The following is a 12,365-nucleotide window of genomic DNA, read 5'->3' on the forward strand; positions in this document are numbered from 1 at the left end:
ATTTATTAGCCATTGTGAAATCTAAGCATTCATAAGAGTATTTTTGCAGTTCCAAAGGTTTTCCAAATATTAGCTTTGCAAATGTAAACAACTGTCAAAAATTAAAGTTGTAGCTCAGTTATTCCTTAGATACAGTGAAAATAGTTTGGATTTCAACCCTATTTCAACCACTTCTGTGACACAAGATTTCTTGATGACTAGGTAGTTGGATTTTCTTTTTCTGTTCACATAAAAATGAGTTTAAGGAGGAAAACAGATGTGAGCTAGAGAAAATAAACAGCTTACAAAGAAAGAGTAGGAAACCAGTTACCCCTGAGTAGACAGGCAAGCTTCCTGTTCATTACAATGAAAAAATGAAGGGTAGCAACTGCCTGACCTGTCTTTTGTTCAAATCTAAACCCGAAACACATGTAAGCGAAATGCGAAACATATGTTCTACATATTGGACGTTTGTCAGGTTTTATAGATTTGTGCATGTCTCGTATCATCCAGTGCTGCACGCTCATGTAACAGCATCACTCTGAGTGCATGTGAGAGCATTTGGCCTTTTAACCGGCTCAACTCCCGCACCGCCAACTCTGGATATTTGCTATGGTTTGGGGTTTTTACCCGCGGACCCGCAGCTCTCAGACAAAGAGACTGCAACAGGAATCTTAAACCTAAAATCGACGTTTTTTCAGCGCCTCAACCTAAAGTCAAGCCTGTTTTATGGCTTTCAATAAAAGCCTGCACGAGTGCGCTGCAAACCGCACAGTAAGCTCTCCTGCAGGGCGGAGGAGGCGGAGGAGGCGGAGGAGCAGGGGCAGCGGGAGCAGCGGCGCTGGGGGACGCGGCCGCCTCAGGGCCCAGCCGCCCGCAGGGGCGAAGGGCCGCGACCCCGCCCCCGCCGCTCCGCCGCAGCGCGCCCGGCCCGGCCCCGCCCGCCCCGCCCCCCCGCGCGCCCGGCCCCGCCGCCAATCGCCGCCGTCCCTCGCAGCCGCGGCCCCGCCCCGCGCCCCCGCCGCGCGCGCTCACCGTCACGGCCCGAGAGCGCGCGGGCGCCGGCGGGAGCGCGGCCGCTCCACCCCTTCCTCCCGGTCCCGTCCCCCTCCTCGCCCTCATCTTCTTAGGGTTTGGGGTTTTCTTTGGTCGGCCCCTGCGGCGTGGGGAGACTCACCTCCCTGCCATTCAAAATGGCGGTCGACCCAGCTTAACCCCGTCGTGTCCCCGCAGCGCTACTTCTCCCGCCCCATCCGCGGCTCGGGATTCCGCAGCCTCACCCTCAGCCCGCGCGGCCGATCGCCGAATCACCGAGGCCATCCCTCTGTCCCTCCCTGCCTCCTCCGTCGCCACCAGGGGAGGCGAGAGAAAGATTGTTTCCCCCGTTCCCACGCGCGCTCGCGCCCCGTCTGCCGAGCCCAACCGAAGGGTTCGGGGGAGAGACCGTGTGTGTGCCGGGGAGTGACGGACACCTCCTCCGCTCGTTGAGCCCCTTTCCGCCCCAACACATGGCCCATCCACCCCCCTGCCCGTTCCCCCAATGGTTGCATCCGTGACGACATCATCATGGCAACAGCAGCTGCAGCCCGGGGCCGGGGTGCCGCCGTCGCCGCCGGGGCGTCCGCGGGGCACGAGCCCGCGCTGTCCCTGAGGGGCGCGCGGCCGCACGGGCTGTAGGAGCGCGCGGGGGGCGCGCCGCCGCGCACGAGTCCAGAGCGGCGGCACCAGGCGGGGGCGGGGGGAGCGGAGACACAGACAAGGCGCGTGCGGGACTGCGCGCGCTCCCGCGGGCGGGCAGGAGCGGCAGGCGCGGGGAGGGTTGCGCTCGCGCGCGCGCTCGCTGCGGCGGCAGCGGCGGCGGGCGGGGGGAGCCGTGCGGGCTCCGCGCTCGCTCCGCGCTCGCTCGCTCGGTGCTGTGCTGGTGCCTCGGCGGCGGCGGCGAACAAACATGTTCTCAGTGCGGATCGTGACTGCCGACTACTACATGGGCAGCCCGCTGCCCGGCCTGGACCCCTGCCAGTCCCGCTTCCGAGAGGCCCCGGCCAAACGGGTGCCCGTCGTGAGAGTCTTCGGCGCCACCCCTGCAGGTAAGGGACGACCCTCGCCGCCGCCACCGACGGGCGGGCGGGGACGTCCCCCCGCTGCGGCGCCGCGGGTCGCGCTGGCGCCGGCCCCGCCGCCGCCCACCCCGCTCCCGCTCTTTGTGGCTGGGTCGCGCCCCCCCCCTCCGCGCCCGGCGCCGCCGCTGCGGCGCGTCTCACCTGCCAGCGGGGACGGCAGGGCAGCGGCCAGCAGCGGGGACCTGCCCCGGGTGCCGCGCCGCGCCCGCCCGGCGGCGGTGGGGGCTGCGGGGCCGCCGGGGCTTTGTGCGGGGCAGCCCCGGGAGAGCGGCGCAGCTGTGCAAACACCGGGGCCGGCCCGTGCCGCCCTCGCTGCCCGTGCCCACCGCCGCTCTCCTGCCCTTGCCGGGAGCTGTCGCTGCGGGCGGGCGAGCGGACGGGGGGAAGGCGCTGAGCGCGGCACAAGCGGGACTTGTGCGGCACTTGGGACGTGGGGGCTCGTGTGGCGGCACGGAGCGCGCACGGCCCGAGGCACCGGTGCTGCACTGCAGAGAGCGGCGTCCTGAGCGCCGGCCACATGTTGCCCCCCGAGACTCCCGAATGTCACATGCCCCTTCTCCGCTGCCCCTTCGCCCTGTGGCCTTGTGCCTACAAGCGTCCCACGGCTCAGCCGTGTTTCTGACCGATACAAACAAATACGTTGTCAGAGCAAATTTCGAACAAATTAAATACTTAGGAAAATTCATTTAATATGTACTGTAGTTTGCCCGTACGTTAAATATTAAATTGGAAAACCCCCTCGCTTTTGAGATATTAGGCGTAGTAAGTAAGCATCGTTGGTTGTGATCTCTTTACACTTATGCTGTGTAATGCTGACCTTGGGAATTAAGGTATTTCTGCATGTTTTATTGACTGACATGTTGAAAATTATCTATTCATGCACATACATTAAATCTTAGGCAAGACAAAAAACATGTAATAAAAGAGCACAGCAGAGGTGGTTTTCCCTTCAGGCAGTTATTATAGTAGAGCAGCTATTTTTGTTGTCTTTTTTGTCGGCTTGTTTTTTGTTTGGTTTGTTGTTTTTTTTTTAATCCAAAATTAACTGTCTTCTCTGTTTAAGCACAAAGGAACATGACATATTCAAGCTGTTGTGTTCTAATGCAACTACAGCTCCAAATTATTAAGTGAATGAGTGGGATTAATAGATAAAATATTGAAATAGTGGGACCTATTTTATTGTAGCTCTAATTCTGCATACAAAGGAGATATTATGTAATAATATTTATGTAATGGCAGGAGTAACTATTTCATGATTAAAAAATGTAGAGCCTGAGGTTGTTGGCAGGTAGCAGGATTTTTGTGCATGCGTGTGGTTAACTCATTAAGGCTTATTTTCTTTTAAGAAAATGTTTAGGCTATGCCATATCATGAATGTGGCATCATAAAGTAAACAGTGAAGTAGTTTAGTTGTCCAGCTATTAAGAATACAGTAGGAAATCCCTGGCTTCCCCAACCATAAACTTTAATGTCAGTTTGCATAATAGAAGTGTTTCTAATTTGACTTGGTTAGAGAAAACAATTCACTAGAGTCTGCAAAAGCAGTGATACTTGTCTATCTCATTTATTTCCTTTTTGAACTTTTAAATTTTTTTTAATGTTTTGTACTTTTAGTAATGTTTGCTGTTAAGCTTCATGAGCTGCTTACTGCATCTCTGCATTGTTTTTTGGCTTTTTTTTCCTTTTTAGAAAAGCAGAAAAATGTATTTCTCTCTCTTCAAAGGTGTTGGACCTAAGCACTCATTGTCAGAATTACTCTGACAGTGCTTCTCAGGCTATTTCTTGAGAGCTGAAATTTAAAACAAAATGTAATCACTTACATCTACAATCACATTTTCTTTAAGGAAAAAGAAATAGTGAAAACAACTTCTAGCATACTGTCTGAGACAATGGGATGTCCTTATTGTTTGGCTTACAGGGAATGTGATGTTTTTCTTCACTGGAGCTGGTCTGGGTGGGAATAACCCTTTCTCGCTGGGTTTAATGTGTGTGCCTTGTCTCCAGGAAAGGTGCTCTGCTGCCTTGTTGCCTCCATGGTAGCAGCCTATTATGGCTGTAGGGGCTGCTCCACCTCCAGCACGATTAACTTTGCACAACTCTTAGTGCGTTTATAGCTGTGTGCCCAAGCTGTGCAGGTAATTGGGAGTCAGGGTCAGAGCAGACTCCAAATGTCACCTGCTGGGCGAGGGGAGTTTGATTGGTATGTGGCAGTGGCTTGTGCAGATGTTCAGAAAGTCAAACATCTGGCACTGCTGTATCCCTGTGTCCACCAGCAGCTGAGGACAGTGGTCCTGAAGGCACCCACCTGTGCTCTCTGCCCCATCTTGTGGAGGTGTGTGAATGACAGGGATTGCCAGTGTTACCTTTGAAGGCTTTCATGTAAGCCAGTACTCAGCAATTAATTTGTAGAGGTTTACTGGTACAATCTATAAAATGAAAGTGGCTTGTGGTTGGGGGAGGAAAAAGCCAGACTTTTAATTAAAAGTAATGAAAGGATCAGCTTCTAGAATGGACTGTGCTGGCAATAACATTTGACAACTTCTTTATGTCTTTTGAGGAAGAAATCTTCTTTTATTTGTTAAGGCTGTACAAATTCTGTCTTGATGTCCTACATCTTTGCATAATAAGAGCTTGAAAGATGAGGAATCAAAATTTTGTTTCAGCCCAAAGATCTGCCTGCTATATTCTGTTATTTTGTGAAATAAAGAGTAAAATTCTGATTACAGTAGCAAAAGGTGAAGTGAGCTGGTTGAGCCGTTTCATTCAATTTTAGCTGTTTAAGCAGACTGGCATGTCTGTTGACATAGTGACGTGGACAAAAGTATAATTTCAGAAATGCTGCAACACTGCCATGGTGGTAATACAATGAAAGCAGTGTTGAATTCATGCTTTATTGTACAAGGGCATAGATATTATCTGATACCACCAGTATTTGTGGGAGTCTCATAATATTGCTGCTTTTACATAAAAACAATAGGTTTTAATTCATTAGGTAATGCTCAAGTATGAAACAAAGTCACATTCTATTCTCAGGCAGTATGGTCTGCTAACTAGTACTTTTGTAAATGCTCTTTGTAAAAATAGGAAAAGGCTGAAAAATTGCAAGACCTGTTGTTTAGAGTGAAATCTTAATGAAAATTTATTTTTCTGTTAGTGTATTGCTGTTAGTTGTGTTGTCAATTCTTGAATTGTCATTCCTATTGCTAATCTGAATCCTAAGATTTTTGCAACCATGTAAGTACCTGAATTTATAGCTTCAAAAGAGATATATTTAAGGTAAGACATATATGTAGTCATAAAAGTCATGTATGTTTATAGTTTTGTTTGGGAAGAGGTTATTCCATAGATCTTAGTCGTTGAATATGGAATATGCTGAGTTGGAAGGGACCCATCAGGATCCAACTCCAGGCCCTGTGCAAGACATTCCAAGAGTCACACCATGTGCCTGAGAGTGCTGTCCAAATTCTCCTTGAACTCTGTCAGGCTTGGTGCTATGACCACTTCCTTGGGGAGCCTGTTCCTGTGCAAGGCAAAATCTTTTTCCCGATATCAAACCTAAATTTTCCTCGATGCAGCTTCACACCATTTCCTCGAGTCCTGTCATGAGAGTGAAGAGATCTGTACCTGCATCTCCTTCATGAGGAAGTTGTAGGACTGCAGTGAGGTCTCCTCCAGGCTGAGCAGACAAAGCAGACCTCAGCTGCTCCCCATGAGACTTCCCATCAGGACCCTTCACCATCCCTGTGGCCCTCCTTTGGATGCTCTCTAATAGCTTAGTGACTCTTGTTTGAGTTGCTGTTGTTCCAAACCCCCAGGTCCCTTCCTGCAGTGCTGCTCTCCAGCGTCTTGTTCCCTGATCTAGAGACAAACCCAGGCTTGCTCCATCCCTGGTGCAGAGTCCAGCACTTGACCTTGTTAAACCTCATGTGATTGATGGTTGCCCATCTCAATGATTTATCTAGGTCTTTCTGCAGGGCCTGTGTGCCCTTGAGAGAGCCAGCAGCTCCTCCCAATTGAGTGCTGCCACAAAGTTACTTAGTATTCCTTCAAATCCTTTATCCAAGTTGTTAATGAAGATGTTAAAGAGATCTGGGCTGAGTATGGAGCCCTGCAGAATCCCACTAGTGACTGGATGCCGTGTCTGTATTATTTTTATTCCTCTGAAAATGTATGTGGAATTTAATTCCATTTGCAAATCAAGCACTGTAAGTCACCCTATGCCTCATTCCAAATTTATATTAAATTTAGGTGATCTCAGAAGAAGATTGCTATCTCATATTGCTTCCATTTAGCTGGTGCTGTGAAGATTAGTTTACTATGAGGTCTCTTGTGGTGTATGGGGGTATTAAAGCTTTGTTTTGTTTCCTGCTAGCTCTTGGCTATTTCAAGCTCTTGGAGTCTGTCCTCAAGATTTCACTGGCCACTTCAGAACATGTACATAAATTCTTAGTTGAGTGTTTCTGTCAGGTGCTTATTCAACTGCAGGAAGAACCAAGCTGTAAATCCATTCATAAAAAAAAATCAGGGAGACTAGATGAACTGGGTGTCATTTTAGGAGAGGCATTAATAAGCAAGCTGAGGTTGCTGAATTAGCACTTCATGTAACAAGCACAAGTAGCTGAGGATACTACTCATAAACCACATAGGAGATAGCTGTTGGTGTGTGATAATGAGTATTGTCAAACAGATAGCTGAAATGTTAGGAAAAAATTATTTTGATGTGAGTGTGATTTGAGGCTGATATGTGATAAATTTTACAAATATAGGTGCACATTTTAAAATTGCTTTTGAAAGGTGTTAGGCTGAGAAATGTGTGTTCCGTTGACAGGAGGGCCTTTGGAGAAGGCAGATTAGGAATTTACGTAGGAAAGAGCAATGTGTAATTTAAGGAGTAATATAAGTGCTGTCCTCAACTGCCACTTTATGTATTTGTCTTGTTTGGAGGAGTTTTTTATTTTACATTATGAAATCACTGATCCAAGAAAGAATCTTACTCAGGGCAGCATAAAAACCCAGTCAAAAAAAGGATGTTTTAAAGTTACTTTTGCATACTTTTGATTACAAGTTTTTCTGAGGCTAAATGTAACATAGTGTAGGAGCTTACAGTCAGCAAAATCTTAATGTATTTCAGGTAGACATCTAAGTTTGGTGCTTTCACTTCTTGGTTCTCTGAGAGGGGGGAAGAAAAACAGAGGCAAAAGCTCCAGCTAAAATCTGGCTCCCATCCAGCAGCAGTAGCTCTGGTATGACTCAGTGAAGGGGCCTGCTTATCTTCTTTCTTCTGTTCTTCCCCCTCCCCTTTCCCCCTTCACTGACCTGGCCAGGCTGTATATCTGATCCCATCCAGTGTCTGTGCCTTTCTGTACTCTGTTATTGCTCATTTGAGAAGGACTGAACTCACTGCAGGATCTTGCTGCTTTCTACGCTCAGCTCATGATGAACTTTTCCTCTCCCATTTTCACTCCTATTTCAGACTCTGGTCCCCACAGTGGTCATTCCCTGTAGCTTCCTTAGTTCAGTGTTCACAGAGGAGCATCGTTCCAGTTGCTGCTACTTTGTGTATTCCATTTCCCAGAGGCAGGTACTACTTCTTGATAACACTTCCACTTTCTTCTATGCTTTCACAGTGAGAAGATGCAAATAGGATATAGCCATTGTGGTGAGGCTTATGCCTTTGCTTTACCTTTTCACACCCTTTCCCAAAACATAGCAGCATACAACTCTTGGTGAAGGGTTATTCTGTGGGCTACAGCATGGCCTAAAAGATTTTTGTGTCGTACAGTGTAGCTTCACTTCCAGCTTAACATTTCTGCGTCTTGCACTGACAGGCTTCTCATACTTTTGAAGTACTGTTTGAAAAATTGCCTCATGTATTAAAAGGATATGTTTTCTAAATTGTCAGGTTGTGGTGGGGCTGTTGTGTTTGGTTGGGTTTTTTTAAGAACCTTCTGGGGTTTTTTTGTTGTTGGTTTTGGTTTGTTGTTTTGTTTTGGGGTTTTTTTTGTTTGGTTTTTTTGGGTTTTTTTTAAGAAGCATTTGTTACATACTTTGTATAGATTGCCTGCTGAGTTGTTTGAGCCTGAAAGGCTGCCTGAATAAACTGAGATTATACTTCACTAGCGTGGAACTTAAGTAGCCAATTTCACACTTGTCTATATACGACTTGCTAAAATTCTGTCTCTTAAATAAACTTTTAAATACTGTGACAAAATTCGTGTTCTAAATAGAATCCAGATACTGGTTCATAACCAGTATTGTGCTTCCTATTGTAGAGTACCTCTTGGTCAATTCACTGAATATTTTTGTGCTGTTGTAATTCAGTGGAAAAAATACATACATAACTGACCCTACACGCTTAAAACTCGATCAGCTGCAGACTTCAAAGTGTCCCACAAAGTAGTTGCATCTATATTGAATCTGGGATTGGTTTTTATGATTAGTGTCCCTGGAAGTAGACCAGGAGCTTATCTATCTCAGCTGTAATTTCCAGTTCTGTTATATACTTCTTAAGGACACTTTTAGGCTGCTGGTTGGAATATATTCTTTTTCAGTGTGTAAAATGAACCTCCTCAAAATAGCACACTAGTCTGAAAATAGTTGTCTCTCTTGATTTTACCAGAAAAGCACATGCATATCACAACTGAGGTTGGCAGAATGAGATGATGTGTAAACACTCAGTGAGAAACAGCTCCTGCTTAGTAATTCTTGCAGTCTGAGTAGATGAGATAAATCTCTGAAAGAAAGAAGCAGGTGTGATAATACCATGCTATCAATTTCTTCTCAGTCTCTCATATTCAGAGTTCCAGTATTGATCATTTAATAATACCCTCTTCTACTAACTCTTGTCATTACCTTGGTCTTGTCCTTTACCCTTGGTTGACTTGATTGACCTCTGTGTGCAGCAGACCTCTGAGAAGCATGGTGGTGAACATAGAACCATTTGGAAGGAGGCAGTATGAGCACTCATACTGAAAGATTTACAGTCCATGTTCTGTCTCACAAATAAAGCAGCTGAAATTTTTGATAATGATTGGACTGTGTCACTGAAGATTCGGTCTCATATCACAGAAGACCTGCTCCTCAAAATCTCAGGACAATTGGCAGTTGAAAAATTTTTTCTTCTTTAATTACACCTTAAAGAGATTGCTATCTCCAGCTATTGCAAAGCCAGTATCTCAGCCTCCTGGTCTGTCATCACTGGATGTTGAGGTGACAACCGATGGACTTGCTTCTTTGCCTTTTCCTGGATATTTGCCCCTATATGTTACAATTGTGTAACAATTTAAAAAGTTTTTTAAAGTTATATAATCCAGTATGTGGGCTTGCAAACAGGCAGTATTTTTCTGCCAGTGATATAGTTAAGACTGAGAATAGAGCCCAAAATATACAAGAAACTAAACAAATACCAGAAAAGTTTGTACCGGATACAGGGACTGTCTGAAACATCACTTCTTGCATAGGCTTCATTCATGCATGTTTGTTAAGGCTCTTTTCTTTCAAGAGCTGCTTTTTATTACAGGGGAGTTATAAGGTATGCAGAAGTTTGTGTGTTTTTTGGCAGGGCATTTAAATAAAACCTCACACTTGCTGGCTGGGCTGAACCATATGGCTTATTAAGGAACCATTTGATGTCTGTATGTTGCAGCCTTCCTGTGATCAGTATGCAGACAGCCATTTCGGATAACTTCTTCCCCAACTCATATATTTGCAGTCTGTCATGTTGACTGCATGTTTATGAGTTCATGTTACGTTACTTTTGTGTGTATGTGCATGCCTTCTCTGGTTTCAGGTTGTGGAGTCATCATCCTTGGAGGCACTTAAAAGTTCTTGGGATGTGGTCCTGGGCAGCCAGCTCTAGGTGGGAATAGCAGGGAATTTGGCCCAGGTGACATCCAGAGGTCCCTTCTGACCTCAACCATTCTGTGATTACAGCGATTACTCTTGTCAATAGTGAGTATCCAGGTGCTCTGTACAGCCTGTTTGTGTATCCAGGTAAGCACAGTTGCATTCCAGCGGTGTGGAAAGGTTGCCAGGTAGCTGCTGTCTTTGAGCTGATTGCCCTATGGCTGTGAAAGTTACTGGAAGATTTTGGTGGTGTTGGTGAGAACTGATTAAGATTTGGAAAGAAGAAAAGAGAGAATATTCATTACAGACACCATCACTAAGTTGTGTATGTCCCTTAGTGACATGTTTTTTTCCTAAAAATTAGAGAAAAAGTAGGAGCAGCCCTGCTTATTTATATTCAGGTTGTGCCTCTGTGCTGTTTGCTGACTAAGCCAATGTTTACTACAGAAAAGCTGTATGTCCTGTTTTAGGTGCAATATCAACATGTGGTACTTTGTATGAATATTGAAAGGACTCTGGAATGTTGCACCTAATCCATAATACCTGACATTACACCTCAGGGGAGGTTTACAATAGAAGTTTTCCGAGTTTTGTATAATGAGATGTATAATGAGTCTTTCATTTTGTGTTTGAAACTACCTAGGTGCGTTTCTGCATAGCACAGATCTTAGGAAGCAGTGGGAATTGGAAACTGATTCAGTCCTCATGTTGGCAGGTACTGCCTTCAGATCAATAATGAACAAATTTTTATTTCTACCACCCTTATGCTTATTAACCAGATGAAGAGGCTATTTTCTGGAGTTCTTGATACAGAAGCTTCTGTATTTTCTTTTGAAAAGTTACCTATTTAAGCTAGCTAAAATGTTACTAAATACTTGATGAATCATTCTTTATGTTTTTGTATGTCTTTGTCCATTGACCAGTAAGCAAATGGATTTGTGGCATTCACATTTGTAGGCAGTGAAACCTGTTTTGCTCTCTGTAGGAAATTAGAAGAGATTACAGGCAGATCCTTATGAGGTAAAATGAATCTGTGGTATCAAATATTTTAATGTTTGAGCTTTTTGAATTGGCTTTGTCCAACTGACCCTTAGCCATCTTTACTGGGGGGTTATCTGTTTATCTATTTCTTACAGTAGAAGTGTGTTTTCACTCTCAGATTAATGTTCATGTCAGAAGGGACATCTCTAGAGATTGTCTAGTTAGTCCAAGCACCCTGCACAAAGCAGGACTCTCTAGACCAGCTCCAAGGATGAAAATGCCACAATCTGAGTGACTTAGAATGTTTGACTACATTCACAGCACACCAAACCAAACAAATAAAGAAAACCACCAGACTTTTTTTAAAGTTTCTTGTGTTTCAGTCTGTGCTCATTGCCTCTTGCCCATTCATTGGGTGCCACTGAGAAGTCAGATTCACTCTTCTTTAGTGCTTCCTATCCGGCGTTTATACCGGATCAATAATATATCAATAAGATCTTCCCACCTTCTCTTCTTGAAGCTACAAAATCCTGACCTACTCAGCTTTCCCTTGTATGTCCAGTGTTCCCAGCCCTTAATTATCTTTATGGCCTGACTCCAGTATGTCCATGTCTAGTGCTGGAAAACCCAGACCTGAAGCTAGCACTCCAGGATGCATCTCACCAGTGCTGAGTAGAGGAGAAGCATGATGCTCCTCGACCTGCTGGTGTTACTGTTCCTAGTGCTGCTCAGGACACTCTTTGGCCTTCTTTGTGGCTGCTTGTTCAATTCAGGACCCAGGGTCCTTTCCATCAGAGCTGCTTTCCAGACAGTCTGCCTCCAGCCCCTCCCCACGTTAAGATTTTCATTTCTCCTTGTGGGGCTCCATGAAGTTCTGCCTATTTCTTCAGCCTGTTATGAACGTCAGCATGACCCTCTGGTGTATCAGGCACAGCTCCAGATTTTATCATCTGCAAACTTGCTGAGGTGCACCTGTTCAGTGTCTAGGTCCTTAATGAAGATGTTAAACAGCGTTGGCCTGAGTTTTGACCTCTAAAGTACACCAAAAATGACTGGTCTCTGTGATCCATTATTGCAAGGCTGCTTCTCCACACTTTTAAGTTTCATTCCTCTCCTTGTGCATAACAGTCAAATCTGTTTTAGAGATCTCCAGTACGTGTCTTGTTACCCCTTCTTTTTTTAACATGCCATCCTCTGAGGTGAAAGTATAAGCACTGCATCTCAATTCTGATTGCAGAAAGGTTGGTTTCATAACATTTATACAATTTCCATAAGATATCTTGGGTATGCTGTGGCTGTGTAAAAGTAATAAATCCTGGATCTGGATTTTCTGGGTTTTGATGGTATGTTTTACCTGATGGAAAACAAGAGAATTTTGTAAAATAACTGTATATAAGTCATCATGTGACTAAAAAGGTGTTTTGTATTGGAAATACAGTT

The 12,365-nt window shown here is 45.5% G+C and overlaps 1 protein-coding gene across 1 annotated transcript in view; it reads left to right on the forward strand.

Annotated features, from left to right (window-relative positions):
- The first annotated feature begins 1,895 nt into the window (after positions 1-1,895).
- REV3L (REV3 like, DNA directed polymerase zeta catalytic subunit) overlaps positions 1,896-12,365 on the forward strand; it is a 112,558-nt gene continuing 102,088 nt past the window's right edge. Inside the window, exon 1 of the mRNA XM_054279122.1 lies at positions 1,896-2,066. Coding sequence (XP_054135097.1) covers positions 1,928-2,066 — 139 coding nt within the window. The 5' untranslated portion in view covers positions 1,896-1,927. The remainder of the gene's footprint in view (positions 2,067-12,365) is intronic.

This window comes from Melozone crissalis, unplaced genomic scaffold (assembly GCF_028551555.1).
Source record: "Melozone crissalis strain CALT ecotype California unplaced genomic scaffold, PUWL_Pcris_2 ptg000027l_1, whole genome shotgun sequence".
In the NCBI taxonomy this organism is placed as follows: Eukaryota; Metazoa; Chordata; class Aves; order Passeriformes; family Passerellidae; genus Melozone; species Melozone crissalis.